The sequence below is a fragment of the Dothidotthia symphoricarpi genome (genome assembly GCF_010015815.1).
Source record: "Dothidotthia symphoricarpi CBS 119687 unplaced genomic scaffold P153scaffold_6, whole genome shotgun sequence".
NCBI lineage: Eukaryota > Fungi > Ascomycota > Dothideomycetes > Pleosporales > Dothidotthiaceae > Dothidotthia > Dothidotthia symphoricarpi.
In genome coordinates, this window is record NW_022985013.1 from 867,516 (window position 1) to 883,008 (window position 15,493).

A 15,493-nucleotide genomic window follows, 5' to 3' on the forward strand; every position below is an offset into this window, starting at 1 on the left:
AGTTCAAGCCCAACTTCGAGAGCCCGTGGCTTGCGTCCAAGAAACGCCATGCCCAACGCCCGTTTTCAAGACACAGAGCATGGACCACTTCTTCTGCCTGGGTACCCTGACCGGAGCCCGTTCGGAGGCTTTCTCGTTTCGTTTCACAAATGCAAAACATCGAAGAGCAAGGACGCTTGATTTGTTTTCTTACAGGCTGGGACACCCCGTGTGCCATTACTTGGGATACCCATCGCCCAACGTTTTTGTAAACTTTATGATCAGATCGCTTGTTGATGAGCGCGTAACGCCGTGTGGGGAAGAGCAACATATACCACCAGTGATACTCTGTCTTTTCTGTGGATGACCCCGTATCTACATAGCATCGCGGTAAATGGAATCATCAGCCGAATATATTGAGGAGTACAACTTTTGAGATACACGGCAGCCTGGGGAGGTATTCGGCATATGGTGGGAATGCAAAAGATACCTTGTTGTTAGATGATGGAAGTCTACTGCAGACTGCAGCAGTATTAACTGTAGGATTGGGGCCTGCACAAAGAGACAATATAGCTGTTCGACGAAGTTCATTGCACGTGGATGTCAAGAACATCCCGAATGGCTATCGAAATGCTGTCTGAGGCTTTCTCAATGGCGAGCACTTCAGTGTAATCAATATTCTATCCAGTGTAGCGATGCTTGTTGCTGAAGCATAGCGACCCTAATTTTTCCTAGTAATATATCTTACATGTGCGATAATACATAATGGTCTCTCTGTTTGATGATGAAGCGAGATCGATATTACTTTCTATCCAGAAGGAACATTACGTTAAACCTTTACAAGTTGTTAACATCATGCTGCACGCAACATACTTCTAGTATTAGAAGGAGCACGACAAGGAACGATTAGCTTATAGTAAAACTGGTAGTTTAGCTTGTAGTTTGGCTTGTGGAGGGACTCATAATAACCTAACGAAGCGGTTCCTATCCCCTCTAAGCTGCAGTAACAAGCCTAACGATGTCGAGTAAAATTCAATTATACCAAATAGTGGCTTTTGAATCGTAGTCAACAGCGAAGTAATCTATTCGGTGCAGCTGCTAGATAGATAATCAAGTAGAACTGTCTATGGAGTTAGCTAGAAAACCATCAACACAGTCAATCGGTCCAAACCTGGACAGCAAACTCATGCAATACTCGAAAACACTGGTTGAATTTGAACGACACTACGACTACCGCTGCTACTCTGTACCTCCAACCCCCATGACACCCCTCCCAAACCACTCGCTAATGACAGCAAACCCGTCCTTTCCTCTCCTAAGCGCATCTTGGAACAAGTCATGCCTCTCCGCGCTTTCAACCTGCGCCCTCCTAATCGCCTTGACCGTCGCATTCTGACTACTACAGACCGGACACTCAACCTCTGCATCCTCGACATCCTCATCCGTGCTCAAACAGCTCTGGTGGAACGAGTGCTTGCACAGGAAGTGTACGACCGGTAGTTCGAGCGGCTTACTACACACCTGGCATCGCGCAGCTTGGAAGACGACAGGCTTTGCATTCAGATTCTGGAGCTCTGCTTTCTTGGCCTCGGTGTCGGAACGGAAGGTATCGATTGTGCGGCGATTTGCTGCAATTTCAGCGCGCTCGCGTTCAATCGTGGTGCTGAGGTACGCTTTTATCATGCCCATTGTAGCGACACCGTTTGCGGAGAGGGTCTGTATGACCTGAAGCGGTGCCATGAGGCCATCATCGTCGATCTTCTTCAGCACTGTGTTTAGCTCGTCATCTGCTTCGGCAAGGATTTCGGGCGAGGAGGTAAAATATGCGAGGGCAGCTGGGTACAGTGCTGGTTCCTCGGGGCCGTACTTGCGAAGTGCGCGAATGGCGCCTTGTGTGTCTTTTGCGGTGGTATAGGAGCGGAAGATATCGAAGTGGAGGCCTTGTTGCTCGCGAACAAGGATTGCGCCGTCGCGGAAATTGGAAAGATGGGATAGAAGGAGGACATTCGACGTGTCTATCGGTATGTCTTTGCCCTCGACAAGTTTCTTCGCTTTATTTTCCCACTCTTGCCGCTCACTGTCCTTCTTCGAGGACGCGATGTGCAGGTACATCTCGAAAAGTGTGGTATAGAGATCGACTTTGTCGTCTTCGCGTAAGTTCTCTGAATCGATACATGCTTCCAGAAACACGATGAACTCCTGAGCGTGATCCACGAATGCCGAGAATGCAGTTCGAGGTTTTGGTACCTTGTACTTTGGCGCAGGCTCGTCCGTGTCCGTCTCGACAATCTGAGCTTGACTCATTGTGCTTTTCTGCTCGCCCGATGAAGGGGACGCCAATGCGTTGGTGTTCATGTAAGGCAGAGGTAGAAGGGCAGCAAGATTTTGTACAGCGCTCGATGCCGCACCGAGACCCATGCCCATTCCACCTGATGATGGTGCATTAGGTATGATGATAGCATCCTTCTTTGGTCGAAAACTCCCAGTGTAATAATCGATGAAAAGTTGGGTTGTATCCTTGGGTATGTGCTGCAGCAATACTGTTGCGTATTTCATTAGGTTGTAGTACGCTACTTCAGGCTCCAACCGCCAAACATAGGCCAATGCTTCAGCGTATCGTTTCGAGTCCTCGATGAGCACATCTACAACTAGTTCGTGCTCGCCATGTTTGCGAGCAAGAAATGCTGCCTGGTCGAAGTAGCCTCCCTGGCGACACATCGAAATGGCGGTGTCTAGGTCAAACTTCAGATCGTCAGGCGACTTGATGAACTCCTCCAGTTTGTCAACGTCTTTAAGCTTGGCATAGCAGTTGAGTAGTAGAGTGGTATGGTCTGAAGTCGCCTTATGATGGTCATGTAGTTCTTCTAAATATTCAATCAGATTGTGAATGCGCTGTGTATCAAGAAACTGATTTCATTGTCAGCAGTGCTCGTGGATGAGCTTTGAGTAAGCATACCTTCCGGATAACCTGGGACGGTTCTGTGTTATCAATAGCCTTGAGGTATTGCTGCATTGCAGTGTCATAGTCTTGTTTGGAATAAAGGTAGTCGCCGAACTTCCTGAGAATGACATTCTGTTGTGACGAATCGAGGCCAGCTTTCTGCGCGAGGTTGATAGCTAGAACGTAGAGATTGCGTTGATAGAGTATATCCAGTTTCTGAGCGAAAGGCTTTTCCTGGTACCGGAAGATCTAGCTTGTATCAGCTTCTTGAACGCGTCAATGTGCATGCAGTTTTCACCTTTCCATCGAGTGTGAACACAAAGAGGTCGCCCCATTCGGAAACAATGGCCTGGACCTGCGACGATATCTGCTCCTGATGCGCTACGAACCGAAGCTCGGTGTTGAGAAGGGTGAAGCTGGTTGTGTTGAATACATCATCAGCAGATCCAACGCCGAAGGCTCTTAGTGGGTTGGATCTGGGCATTGCGTTCGACTTTGGGGGTGCGACAATCACAACGTAGTCTTTGTACGTCGAGATCAACTTCTTCTCGCCCTCGTACGTATATGGAGGCCCGCGACCGTGTTGACCATAGTAATATACGGCGTCGTTCCTTGCGACTACAACGTCCCGTGTAGCCTTGTCTACAGCCATGCAGCCTACTCCACAGCCGTATTCATCGAGTGACTTTGCAGGCTGCCCTTGTCCTCTGCCAGATATCACGAGGGTCATGATGCGCCCGGTGGTGGCGATGTAGAGAGTGGTGATATTGCCTTCTCTAAACTCGATGCCAGTAATGGGCTCTTCAGATTCGAACACGGTGCGCTGTCTCGCTCCTCGATCGTGGATGAGATCGCCTCGTACCACTGTGACTGCGCCGTTCGCGAAGCCAACAGCGAGCTGCGACAAGTCGTCCAGGGCGGCAAAGGCCGATATGGGGAACTGCTTGCGTCCATTCTGGATGGTGAGAGTGCTCTGGCAGCGCGGAACACCAGTCTTCCTCTCCAGCTTGTCCAGAGCCCATACTTTCAGCACGGGTTCGTTGGACAGGTCTTCGGCAATGGTGACGAGCAACGACGTGCCCTCGACCTGCCTCATGTGCGTGATTGCGCCGGCGTCATAGGCTCGGAAGGTGCGCACGACCTTGAAGGCCTGCGACAGGATGCGGACGACGCCATCGGCGCTGCCCACGAAAATGCTCTCGGAGCCAGAGACGATGCAGGCCGTGTTCCCAGGCTGCCGTGTGTGAGAGGACGTGTCTGCGAGGGGGACGTGATCATACCTCGGCGAGGAAGGAGCTCTCGTCGTCGGGGAGCTTGACTTGCGAGACGTCGAAGAACTTGAACTGCCACTGCTTGCGCGTCAGCGTCGCCATGGATCGAGTCGCCGAGCGGGGCGCCGGCCAGGCGGCTTACCGGAGTGACTGCCATTCTGCTTCCTACCAGTCCATAGCTGCCTCTTCTCGGAGCTGTCGTCGCCTGGGACAGGCGCGGCCAATCACTCATCTCAATGCCAAGCCGTGGCCCAGCCTAGCGCGATTGCATCGCGGGCCGTGCGCCTGCTTTGTCTCTGCCTGCTGCCCCCTTCTTAAGCCCTCGCAGTCTGCTTCTCACTCTCTCGACCCATTCCACCACCCTTTCCATCAACCACACCACCGGCGCGTCCTCGCACGACAGCCCCATCACCGCGCGCAAGCCACCCACACTCGTCCGACCCAAGCTCTAGCTGCCACGCGCTCTGCCTTAGCAGCACTCGTAGTCGCGCTCTGCTCAGCCTCGTCGACTGAATAAGAAATCCCTCCACCCTCATTGCCCCCACTACCTGCGTCTGTCGACGTCAGCGCGCTCTCGCTCACCACCGACTCACCCAAGTCTCTACACCACGTCATCTGCCATCATGTCTTCCAAGATGGAACTCAGCCTCGACGACATCCTCAAGACGCGCCGCCAGTCCACCCGTCGCGGTCGCGGAGGCCGCCGCTCTGATGCAGGCCGTCCTGCCGCTCCCGCAGGCCCTGTTGGCGGTGTACAGAAAGCGAACAAGCCAGGCAAGCAGGCCAAGGCTGCTCCTGCGGCGCCCGCTGCTCCTTCGGGCGGCGAGACAAAGATCATGATCTCCAACCTGGTAGGTTCCCTTGAAGACACGCGCTACGAACCTTGCTAACGTCGCGCAGCCCTTGGACGTTGAGCAGAATCAACTTCAGGTATGTAAGACCTTTGCAGGTCTTTGAGCCTACGTCACGTCGCACTTCGCGAGACAACGCGAGTCCACATCGACAAGATTGTTCGCAATCTCCCCATGCGCTCTGAAACGGGTCGTTGAGCCATGTTCTGCAATAGTCACGCCATGATCTGTGTTGGGGACACGACTGGTATAAGACTCGCAGCATGCGAACACCTTGAAGTGCTGCCACGACGAAAGTTGGAGATTGATGTCCACAAGCAACGCCAGCCCATCAGGGCGAGACAGTGCACCAGCATTGTGTCTCTGGCAGGCTTTGCATGCTACTATAGCAACGGCAAGCGAGCCAGCAGTCGCAACATGAGAGCATCGAAAGTCATATGGTCGAGGGTAGATGCTTTCATGGATGACTTGCGGCGTTTGCCATTCGCTGTCTTGTCATGCTGCACGGTGCTTTTGCGCCGAAAACGCTCATGTGCTGCGGAATGGCCCGCTCACTGCGTCTGGACATCAATCTCTTCTTTCTAGGTGGCACTGTACGACTGTTCGAACTTCGACCATATCTTCGTTGCCGACTGCGCCGTACCTGGACGTGTCAAACTTGCTTTCGTGTCTGCAAACTTCATACCCCGTCACAACGACTAATGCGCCTCATAGGATTATTTTGCTTCAGCAATTGGCGTCGGCAGGCCCAAGAAGATTCTCATGCAATACGGACCAAACGGCCGTAGCCTTGGAAGCGCCACCGTCATCTTCAACCGAAACGAGCAAGCTGTCAAGGCCACTACTTCTCTCAATGGCGTTAAGATTGACAACCGCCCGATCCGCGTCGAGATGCTTGTGAGCGCGGCAAACTTTCCAGCTTCAGCTGGAAAGCCTTCTCTCGCCGACCGTGTAACGTATGTACCCTCCGCCCTCATCACGTGAAAAATAGCTCATCAAAACTAGTCAACCAAGGAAAGACCAGCCTAAGCCTGCTACCGCTGCAAAGGCCACTCCTGCTGCTGGACGAGGACGCGGCGAAGGCCGTGGTGAAGGTCGCGGCCGCGGTCGTGGACGTGGTGGTCGTGACCGTCCTAAGAAGAAGACCGTCGAAGAGCTTGATGCTGAGATGGCCGACTACTTCCCTGCCGGTGGAGAGGGCAGTGCTGATGCCATGGCCACCAGCGGTGCGGATGGCGTACAAGCAACTGCTGGCGGCGACACCGCCATGGACGACGAGATGCTCTGAGTTACTTTGAAACGCCTTACCATTGCGACTTTCCTTACTTTATGTTTAATCAATATGAGCACAATCAGTTTACGCTCTGGAGCAGTCGGGTTTCTCATCTTTTTCATTTCTTTGGAAACGACATCGTTCACGAAAATTGAATTCTCCTCCATATTCAGGTTGCCATGAGCAGCTGGTTGATCGATAGGGCACACGGTTCGGGTTTTGTACACTACTCTCACGGCGGTCGAACTTGAGGCTTAGAAAATGCTTCTCTGTTTTGGTAGCTCAATTTATGAACGGTCTTCACGGAAGAAATTTGCTCGTATGTTTCGAATGTTCAATGTGATTGTTCGGGTGACATGTTGAATACTCGAGATGCTCTGGTCCCTTGGTGCGAGGCCGGTACAAGGCCGACGCCAATATATAATCAAACATGTAGACCATGTCGCTCTGCTAGAGTACAGCGGCAGACTACTTACAGCTCCCCTCGTTCACTAGATCTTCGCATGCATTGTGGAAACGATTTGGATGCAGTTTGCAGAACGAGGGCACAAAGAGTCTGGCATTGGCCGTGAGCTAGGTGAGGCGGCGCTGGACAATTATATTCAAACCAAGACTGTATCCATCCGACTCGGAGATGTGCTCTTCGGTTAGAACTGGAATATGTACTACGGAACTGTATATAGTAATTATTTAGCTCGACGAGGTGATTTTGTTGTTGTTGCCTACGGCAATTTATTTTAGTGCACACTCTTGTGCACGGACCTCGGCTCGCTTATTTGGTTTTGCGGTCTAGAGCCCTCGACACCACTTAAACACAATCGTCAATCAAACGCATAACCAATCAAATATCCAATTAAGATTCAATCACCTCTCAAGATGCCATCTCCATTCTCCATTGATCGTCGTGCACTTTGCCAACACGCCGACTATCGAGTAGGCTGCTTGTCTTGCAGCGCTGACGACATGCGCAGCGAGCTTAAAGAGGTAGCGTGATACCATCGCTTTTCTCATTTGCTAGACTGACAACTCTCAGGCTGTTACAGAGAGCAGCAATCGAGGAAAATCAATGAGGGATTATCAAGCTCTTCTCGTAGCCACCGCTGTTTGCGGCAGCGATAGAGAATGCTTTATTGCAAAGCTGGAAAGAATCACAAAGCAATGCGCGGCATGGGATGAGCGTTGCCAAGTGCTGAAGAAAATGGTTGCCTCTGTAGAGGCACAAGTCAAAGATGTGTGCAATCGTAAGCGCAGCACCATGTTATGTTCAGTTTTGTACGAAACTAATCTTCACTAGGCACTGACCCAAATGCACTCTCGGAAGCATTCGAGTACAACGCAACGGAGCGCGAAGATGAACTCCGGCAAATATGGCGCAATGCTGCGAAGAGTAAGGTTGATGACGGATTCGTTCTCTTCTGCTCAGAGGATCCCACATGCGAGCTGCCATTCAAGGGTATAGACCGCTCCAATATTCCGGCGACCGCAGACACGCTGGTGAGTGATGGGATTGGCCTCGAAGTATTTCTCAAAGCTGGCAAAGCTTCCCAGAGGCTGCCAAATACGTCAGTAGGTGACCGGACTGACCCATCTATCATGAGTTATGGTCGCGCTCTTGAGATGTTCGGTGTGCCAGATGGGCCTGGGAACGACTGGCGCCAAGCAAGCGAGTCAAGTACAGAGCCTGTGGTAAGGGAGATACTGGCGCAGGTCGATATCACGGAAATAACATCAAAAGCCGAGAAGCAAGAGGCAAGAACCGAGTACGATTACCAGAGACTGCGCGATTGGCAACCTCCAACCACTCCGTTGTTGTCAGAAGACCAACAATGGGCTCTTTTCGGCAGCAAGAAGCATATGGCAGATGCGGCTATCCTTGCTCGTCAATATGCTAAGCTAGTGGCCGAAAAAGAGCGCGACGGGAGCTCAACGGCAACTCCTGTAACATCAGAGAATCCTACCGAGACTACAACAAATAGTGGATGGCCACCAGTTGATCAACTCGATTGGGCGGGACTCACAAACTGGTTATCCCGCTGCAAACAGGTGGACAAAGCCTTCGGAAGAGAGACTCTCCCGTCTTGGAACAAGCAACGAGAGCAACGCCGAGCCACGGTAGTAGCCCAACTCAAGGCATGGGTGCCTCCCCAAGGATTCGATGACGGTTCGTCGAGCCACCAGCACCCGACAAAGTTCTACACCGGCACACCTCTTTGCATCCTCGATGCAAAGAAACTTGGCTTGAACGTGCAACCCGCCAAACGCTAGGCTCTACCTGCGATCCTTTCAACTACATGCTATTGATTAATTTCTCTAGCTCCTCTCAACTACATGCTATTGATTTAGTTCTCTAGCTCCTCTCAACTACTTGCTATTGATTCAGTTCTCTAGTTTCTTATACTAGCTATTAATAAAGCTCTTAGAGCTTTCTTCTTTAGAGTAATTAATTACTTATTTTACGCTTGACGTGCATCAACAACGCAATAACTACTTCTACTACAACTGCATTATCGCAGCCTCTTGCCTACTGAAACTTTCTATACTAGACGCAAAGAGCTGTACGATGATGCTTACACTATTTTCATCTGTCTCTAGTTACAATACACGCGTGCTGCAAATTGCATCTCCGCTACACAGGTCGGTACATGCACACGCTTCGCGTTCAAAATACGCCACACCTTGTAGCAAGCAACACTATGTCATCACATTCATGTACTACTTTACTGGCTCAACTAATTCAGAAAACTTTCTTGATTCGGTTGATCTTCTTGGCGTGTTCACGATTGGTGAAGAAACAAATGGACACAACAGTGGTAGGCCTGATTTTCCAACGCAGTACATGTCTTATGATCTACACATGAAAACAGCGCACCGTCATGACAATGGCGAAGCAGAGCTGACCTATCCCCTCTTGACTCTTGACGACTGGTTGTTCAATGTATGGATGCGAGCACGTCCATTCGAAAACCCAGGCAGCAGTTGACTAAAGTTTGGTTTCTCAACTTTGGGTCCCGAAGATCCTTTCAGTCGACCAGTATTACTCCACCTATACCCCTGTGGTAGGAGTTGCAGATTGGTGACCTTACAGAGTTCCATCTCCCTTTAATGGTTCATCAAGCAGAAAAATTTATTACAGTGTCCCGCTACTTACTACTGTACCGTTCTACGCTTTCTCGAGCGCTCGATTTTTTGCTGCTACGATACAAAAAGTCGCTTTCACCTCGACACACTGACACCACAGAACACCACCTCATGTCACCTAACAACAGCATTTCTAGTTTTCACTAACGTTAGGTCACTTGTTTCAAGATTTGTGCTGTTGTGTTTTGCCTGTTTTTATTCTACGCTTACTCACCAGGCAAATCAACTGCGACCACTCATTAAGCACTACCATGGATCATCACCAGTTTACGTTCACTCGATCCACCTCCTTACCACAGCTCCAACAGCAAACATCCGAACAGAACAATTCGTTTCTGCGGGAGCGTGAGCACCAGGACTCGCACTCCACCCAGCAACACAGCCGCAGCCATCTCCTGAGCCCTGCGTCTAGGTACCGAGATGACGTGCAGAATTGCAGCAAAAAGGCGGCAACGAACGGTATGGAGTGTCATGGAGGCGTTGCAAACTCACCGTCTAGGCAGACGACAGTGAAGCCCAAAAACCAAGGTCGTCCTCGCTCACGTTTCGCCCAATTCTTCTCTGATTACTATACAAACAGTGGGAAATTCCTCACTACTCCTGATCAACGCAGCGCTCGAAGTTCGACTTTTGCAACCCAAGCACAAGCCAGTATACACAACACGCACAACTTCAACTCTGGAATTGCGGACATGGAAACGCACTCACGCGACTCTTCTCGCGCAAATGGCATGAGCAGGTTCGTGTATAGTGACGACCCGAAAGACTATCAGACTCGATCTCGGCAAATTGACCGTATATTTGCTCGCACACGATCGCCAGTTGTTACGCCCCTATCTCGAGATCTGCATGTCCCAGGCCCGTCGCTGCAGCATAGAAGGGTGTCCAGTATGTCCTCCATGGCGTCAATGCCATCGCTACCGGGACTCGGCCACTTCAGAAATGATCTTGAGTCTGATGTGTCTGGGCTGGGTTCTCTACTGCCTGCTTCGCCCAGACCTTGGTGTAGAGCACAGGAACTCGAGACGGAGAGGAGTTGGCGGCCATTTGTTATGCCTGGCGATAAGTTGTCCATGGAGTATAAGGACATTCCAAACCAGATGGACAAGATCTTCGGTCACCACCGCAAATATACCGACCTCTTTGTTGATCACGTCAGCCATCAAACATCGACAAATTCTAGGCCACGCGTGGCTCTTCGAAGAAGCGTATCTCTACCATGCCTATCTGCGGTCCGCACTCCGACTTCTGCGACCTTTCAGCCCCTTCGCGACTCTGCTGTTTCTGCCGATCTTCCCATCCATCCTTCACCTCTCCGTTCCGCGCCTGGCAAACTTTTCCACACACCTGAAGCCCACGCTCGCCTAGACGCCCGGAAACCCGACCGGGCGAACTGGATTCAGACACAAGCTAAAGTTATCGTAAGCTTGGGACGGCGCGTCGCCGCCGCATTGCAGGCGTACCAGCAATCCGGGAAACAAGAAGACTACGACGCTTGGCAGAACGCGCAGGAGGCGTTCAGTGATGCCACGGATCCAGTGAAGCGACATATGGAGCGCCGGAATCTGTTCCTGCCGACTGGAAGGACGGCGATGCCGACGGAGCACGCGAATGTGTTTGTTGATGGGTCGATGGCGTGTCCAGTGACGCCCGAGGGATCTTCTAGTCGCAACGGATTGTCAGAGGGTTAGGAACCGGGACCACTCCTCGGTTGGTGTATGGCGTTCTTGGAGCGTGTTTGTGCGGAGATCAGGACGCAACGTCGCAATGGGCAAGGGCGACACTCGGCTTTGAGTTGAGCCATGGCATACTCACACTCGAACAGTAATGATTTTCACGTTTACAGGGGCAGAGAAAGGCAAGTTGCGGAAGAAGCTGACTATTCGTGTGAAGCAGGCCATATATCGACGATGTAGAGATGCGTAGGACACAAGTCAGGCCAGGATGTATTAAGTTGCTGCAAGGTTAGATACGTAAAGCACAACACAGTGGTCCACCACCTGAGACTTCAAATCTATAAATTACCAAAGATACTATCGTCGCTCTTCCAAGTCCAAAACTCCTGATGTTAAGGTCAAGCTCCCTCTATGCCGCACCTCCAGCAACAATCTTCTTCCCCTTAACGCTCTTCTGCTCCATACCCAAGCTCACAAAGAATGCCACGGCTGCCGTCGCAATCGCAAGAATGAACGCCGTAACAACAGATGTGTTATACCCTTCCAAAACACCAGGCAACTGTTCCGGCGACACAACGTTCCTAAGGTTCGTAGCTCCAGCCTCAGCAATAACCTTCGAGTCGAGTCCCGGCACATGTTTTGGTATCTCTTTTGCCAGCGTATTAACGAAAATGTTCTGTGCGATGGATATGCTCAGCGCGCCACCCAGGCTGTTGAAAAACAGGACACAGGCGTTTGCTGTAGGCATATCTTTGGAACTCGTTACTACCTGCACTGCAACGAAAGGAATTTGAACTAAAGCAGTTATCAGCAACGAATGTTTTGATCACGGTGGCAATGTCCTTACCTCCTGCACCTGCGCCGATCCCCGCAAGAATCTGGTAACCGATCCATTGGCCTGGAGGCGAATTGACTTTGAGCGTAAATATCAGGCCGGCACCGATGGTGAAGATAGCGCTGCCGAACCACATGAAGGGTACATACCAGCCGACTATGGTGATGGAAGCTCCGATTACGATTGACGAGACGGTGATGCTGACAAGGTAGGCGATTGTGCGGATGCCGGATTCTTCAGCTGTTGTGCCCTTGATAGCCTGGAAGTAGAATGGCAAGTAGAAGATGTGACTAGGCGATGTTAGCTTGACAAATCTGACTATCTAGTGGAGGAGGAATTCTACTCACGTATACAAGGCCATAGACAGGAGGGCAGAAAATATACAACTGACTAGCACGGTCCGTTGCTTAAACACATGTATCGGAATCGTTGCTCTCTCCTTCTGCTTGATTTGAATGATGATGAATATTATCAGCAGTAAGCCGAAACCTAATAAGGTGCCCCAGACCTTGGAGTTCTTCCACGAGTATGTAAAGCCGCCCCATTGCAGTGCCAACAACAGGCAGACGATGGAGCAGATTAGGAACACAGCACCCGCCAAGTCAATATACTTTAACCGCTCCTTGATGGGGATATGGCTGTACTGCCGTTCCGGATTCGAGAAGAAGGAGAACACGACGATGAGGGAGATGGCACCGAATGGTAAGTTAATCCAAAAGCACCATCGCCAGGACAATCGATCTGTGAAAGCGCCTCCAAGGATAGGTCCAACAACACTCGCGATTCCGAACATGGAAGACAGTGCAGCGATGTAGATAGCTCGTTTGCGCAAGGGCACTGAGAAGCCAATGATAGTCATCCCCCCTGAGTACAAAGCTGCTGCTCCGGTTCCGGCTACAGCGCGTCCGACAATGAACATAGGCGAACTTGTCGCGGCAGCGCAGATGACAGATCCTACTTCGAATATGACCAATGATATAAGGTATGTGTACTTGACGTCGAAGTACGTGTACACCTTTCCGAATGATGGCTGGAGCGAGGTAGTCGTCAGCAAGTAGGCAGATCCATACCACCCAACATCTCCAAGACTGTTGAAAACGCTCGTAATCTTCGGAATCGCCGTGGCGATAATAGTATTGTCTAAAGCGATAACGAAGGTTGTAAGACACAGGCCGAGCGAAAGGATCCAGAGTTTAAAGCCGCTGAGATATTTTGATTCATCTTCCACTTCTTCTTCAGGCTCGCCGTCTGCGTCTTTTCCAGATGGCGAAACGTTCGCTACCGGTTCTTTAACTTCTGTTGCCGTGTTTGCGCTCGAGTCGTTACTTGCTCTTGTCTTCTCACCAAGCTCCTTACTCCTTTCAACATTTTCGACAGTCGCTTCGGCATTCTCCGTCACCGAATTATCATGTTTCTCATCCCCAGTTTCAATGACATGTGTTTTCTCACTTTCGTGGCTTGTCGGGTTTTCGACGGTAGTGGAGGAGCTCTGCATCTCCGCTCGAACACGGCCGGGCGGTACCGCCTCGGGCCGCAGTGGGCTACGTGGGGCGATCTAGGTGATACGGTCTGCCGAGTCTGGATGCTCGACGCCAACAATCAAGTATTACAATGTCTTCTGAAAGATTGCGCAGACAAGGTATACGCGAGGAGGGAGCAGAATTTTTGATGAAAAGGTTACTCATCAACTCGTCAAGATCTGCACCATGTAGAGCATTTAAGACACTTCAACAATCTTGAGGGGCACATGGCTGTTATATGAATGCCCTGACTTGAGGGCGGTGTCCGTCTCCGTAACGAATACGGTAGCCATATGTTACGGTGACGACTGCTATTGGCCCTGGCAAGGATGCAGGCCGAGTCCTCATAAAGGTTGCATCGATATTGCGCGGAGTCCAAGCTCTCCGGGTGTGAGAAGCCAATGAGGGCTCACCAGCGTCGTCGTTTGGGGCGTTTGCTTAAGTCAGATCGCTTAGAGAAGCAAACGAGGTTTGTGGCTTACCAGCCGTTGCTCAAACCGTTCTGTTGCTCTGCATTTCGCCATCGTGTTCGACAACTGGTGGGTTTAGAATTTCCTAGTTCTCACACCGGTTACCTTGATATCAGATGGCAGATTTAACACAAGCATAGGTATATCTGGTAGTAATTACCTGACAAGTGTGCCGTGCTAGGTAGATGAAACTGAGGGACCATGCACGTTCCTCGGTTGCATGCACGAGGCACGAAAATGAGCATGTGTTAATAAGCTTCGGCGCTTGACAGGTTTTGGACGTTAGAATCAAACCTTGTATTGGTATGTCAACAAAGAGACTCAGTTCAAAAGATGTAACCTACAAGATAAGCAGTATCTTCTTTGTTTAATACTGCTTGAAACAACAACTTCAACAGTAAATGATAGAAAGCTCTTAGGATCGGAAAACATTTTTGTAAGTTCGAACATTGTTCCTGCCTTGCGTAGATCTGAAATTTTGGTAGTTTACGTTCCATCATTGAGGGCGTCTATGCTTTTCTTTGGACGAGTGTGTGCTGCCCCTGCATAGCAAACCGCTCCAACTCGCATCGGCAATCTTATGATATCGATGTCCAAAATCGGCGAAAATCATACTACAGGCTACCTGATATATGGAAACGAAGAACAGCCCCTGGGTCGTGGTCACGGGTAGGGAGATGCTACACAGATATAACAGGTAGGGTGATCAGGCAGGTACAAATTGGACTGAGCTTCCAGTTGTGACTATATACAAAGACAGAAAATTGACAACACTACCGTGTAGATCCAGGCAGAGTCCTATCTTTCGCAGTCCAAAAGCTAACAAGTAGAACACAAAACGCTGTTCTTCAGTTGAGTAGATGCTGCAACTCAGTTACTATGCAAATTGTCAGCAATGCCCAAACACCACCGCAGCCATCGATGGACAACTCTTACCTTCCTCGGACACAAAGCACAAGACGTTTCTACTTTGACCGTTGTCAGAATCTTCCCTTCTTGTCCTTTTCCACACTTCTGCTGAACCATCTGCCCCTTGGAGCAAAGCTGTTGGAGGATGACTTCAGTGTGGCCGCACTTGTGTGAGTATGCATGGTAGAAGCACATATTGACGTAGCGGGCGATATGTTGGACGTAAAGAACAGAAGAAGTCGTTATTGTGTACTTGGTGCAAGGCTGGTGTGTACTCTGATATGAGGGTTGGATTTGGTTGTCCCTTGTGTGATGTGCTGCTGCAACGTTAGGCACGATTCCAACCATCTCGTACGTATGGAATGTATTGCATGATGGTCTGGCGTTCTTACCGTGTGATGTTTATGACCTGAGTGACTTGATATCGACACGACTGACGAATTTGGGGCAAAAGCGTGAGAATCAAGTGGTAGGAACCGTAAAAGAACAAATGTTACAAGCGATGAGTTGTAGAATTGACATCTCACTGTGGTACTTTTATATATTGTCTTGTCCATCGCTCGACCCATGTATGCTATTTACTTCCATCGCAATATGTAGTTTGACTTCTTGAACGACGAGAAGCATTCG

The 15,493-nt window shown here is 50.3% G+C and overlaps 6 protein-coding genes across 6 annotated transcripts; 3 read left to right on the top strand and 3 right to left on the bottom strand.

The window, feature by feature from the left end:
* Positions 1 to 1,173: 1,173 nt before the first annotated feature.
* Positions 1,174 to 4,381, bottom strand: P153DRAFT_394866 (vacuolar protein sorting-associated protein 11). Its single transcript, XM_033671346.1, has 5 exons — positions 4,334 to 4,381; positions 4,201 to 4,269; positions 3,219 to 4,154; positions 2,936 to 3,169; positions 1,174 to 2,886 (listed from the first exon to the last, which is right to left on the bottom strand). The coding sequence occupies exons 1-5, from the start codon at positions 4,346 to 4,348 to the stop codon at positions 1,219 to 1,221; spliced, it is 2,922 nt and encodes a 973-aa protein (XP_033525932.1). The 5' UTR covers positions 4,349 to 4,381; the 3' UTR covers positions 1,174 to 1,218.
* A 191-nt stretch (positions 4,382 to 4,572) lies between these two features.
* On the top strand, positions 4,573 to 6,633 carry P153DRAFT_429820 (uncharacterized protein). Its single transcript, XM_033672794.1, has 4 exons — positions 4,573 to 5,042; positions 5,092 to 5,121; positions 5,757 to 5,998; positions 6,048 to 6,633. The coding sequence occupies exons 1-4, from the start codon at positions 4,815 to 4,817 to the stop codon at positions 6,328 to 6,330; spliced, it is 783 nt and encodes a 260-aa protein (XP_033525933.1). The 5' UTR covers positions 4,573 to 4,814; the 3' UTR covers positions 6,331 to 6,633.
* Positions 6,634 to 7,134: 501 nt separating this feature from the next.
* On the top strand, positions 7,135 to 8,809 carry P153DRAFT_429821 (uncharacterized protein). Its single transcript, XM_033672795.1, has 3 exons — positions 7,135 to 7,299; positions 7,349 to 7,556; positions 7,610 to 8,809. Exons 1-3 carry the CDS (start codon positions 7,192 to 7,194, stop codon positions 8,578 to 8,580), a joined length of 1,287 nt encoding a protein of 428 aa, XP_033525934.1. The 5' UTR covers positions 7,135 to 7,191; the 3' UTR covers positions 8,581 to 8,809.
* A 1,413-nt stretch (positions 8,810 to 10,222) lies between these two features.
* Positions 10,223 to 11,001, top strand: P153DRAFT_416501 (uncharacterized protein; the record flags this gene model as incomplete). Its single annotated transcript, XM_033672152.1, has 1 exon — positions 10,223 to 11,001. A coding segment is annotated over one exon (778 nt), but the record flags the coding sequence as incomplete, so codon positions are not given.
* A 533-nt stretch (positions 11,002 to 11,534) lies between these two features.
* On the bottom strand, positions 11,535 to 13,757 carry P153DRAFT_312028 (MFS transporter). Its single transcript, XM_033664829.1, has 3 exons — positions 12,312 to 13,757; positions 11,977 to 12,254; positions 11,535 to 11,924 (listed from the first exon to the last, which is right to left on the bottom strand). Exons 1-3 carry the CDS (start codon positions 13,457 to 13,459, stop codon positions 11,539 to 11,541), a joined length of 1,812 nt encoding a protein of 603 aa, XP_033525936.1. The 5' UTR covers positions 13,460 to 13,757; the 3' UTR covers positions 11,535 to 11,538.
* Positions 13,758 to 14,788: 1,031 nt separating this feature from the next.
* P153DRAFT_198252 (uncharacterized protein) lies at positions 14,789 to 15,096 on the bottom strand. The gene has a single exon (XM_033662475.1). The coding sequence runs from the start codon at positions 15,056 to 15,058 to the stop codon at positions 14,825 to 14,827; it is 234 nt and encodes a 77-aa protein (XP_033525937.1). The 5' UTR covers positions 15,059 to 15,096; the 3' UTR covers positions 14,789 to 14,824.
* Positions 15,097 to 15,493: the final 397 nt, after the last annotated feature.

What these genes read in the sequence shown, in the direction of transcription:
- P153DRAFT_394866 (XM_033671346.1), bottom strand. An exon ending in TGTTCACACTCGATGGAAAG is followed by an intron (nt 3,170 to 3,218) that starts GTGAAAACTGCA and finishes GATACAAGCTAG; the next exon opens with ATCTTCCGGTACCAGGAAAA. An exon ending in CGTCCCAGGTTATCCGGAAG is followed by an intron (nt 2,887 to 2,935) that starts GTATGCTTACTC and finishes CAATGAAATCAG; the next exon opens with TTTCTTGATACACAGCGCAT.
- P153DRAFT_429820 (XM_033672794.1), top strand. Translation starts at nt 4,815, where the DNA reads ATGTCTTCCAAGATGGAACTCAGCCTCGACGACATCCTCAAGACGCGC. An exon ending in TTGAGCAGAATCAACTTCAG is followed by an intron (nt 5,122 to 5,756) that starts GTATGTAAGACC and finishes TGCGCCTCATAG; the next exon opens with GATTATTTTGCTTCAGCAAT. An exon ending in TCTCTCGCCGACCGTGTAAC is followed by an intron (nt 5,999 to 6,047) that starts GTATGTACCCTC and finishes CATCAAAACTAG; the next exon opens with TCAACCAAGGAAAGACCAGC.
- P153DRAFT_429821 (XM_033672795.1), top strand. Translation starts at nt 7,192, where the DNA reads ATGCCATCTCCATTCTCCATTGATCGTCGTGCACTTTGCCAACACGCC. An exon ending in TGCGCAGCGAGCTTAAAGAG is followed by an intron (nt 7,300 to 7,348) that starts GTAGCGTGATAC and finishes GACAACTCTCAG; the next exon opens with GCTGTTACAGAGAGCAGCAA. An exon ending in AGTCAAAGATGTGTGCAATC is followed by an intron (nt 7,557 to 7,609) that starts GTAAGCGCAGCA and finishes AATCTTCACTAG; the next exon opens with GCACTGACCCAAATGCACTC.
- P153DRAFT_312028 (XM_033664829.1), bottom strand. Translation starts at nt 13,459, where the DNA reads ATGCAGAGCTCCTCCACTACCGTCGAAAACCCGACAAGCCACGAAAGT. An exon ending in CTGTCTATGGCCTTGTATAC is followed by an intron (nt 12,255 to 12,311) that starts GTGAGTAGAATT and finishes AACATCGCCTAG; the next exon opens with TCACATCTTCTACTTGCCAT. An exon ending in GATCGGCGCAGGTGCAGGAG is followed by an intron (nt 11,925 to 11,976) that starts GTAAGGACATTG and finishes TAACTGCTTTAG; the next exon opens with TTCAAATTCCTTTCGTTGCA.
- P153DRAFT_198252 (XM_033662475.1), bottom strand. Translation starts at nt 15,058, where the DNA reads ATGTGCTTCTACCATGCATACTCACACAAGTGCGGCCACACTGAAGTC.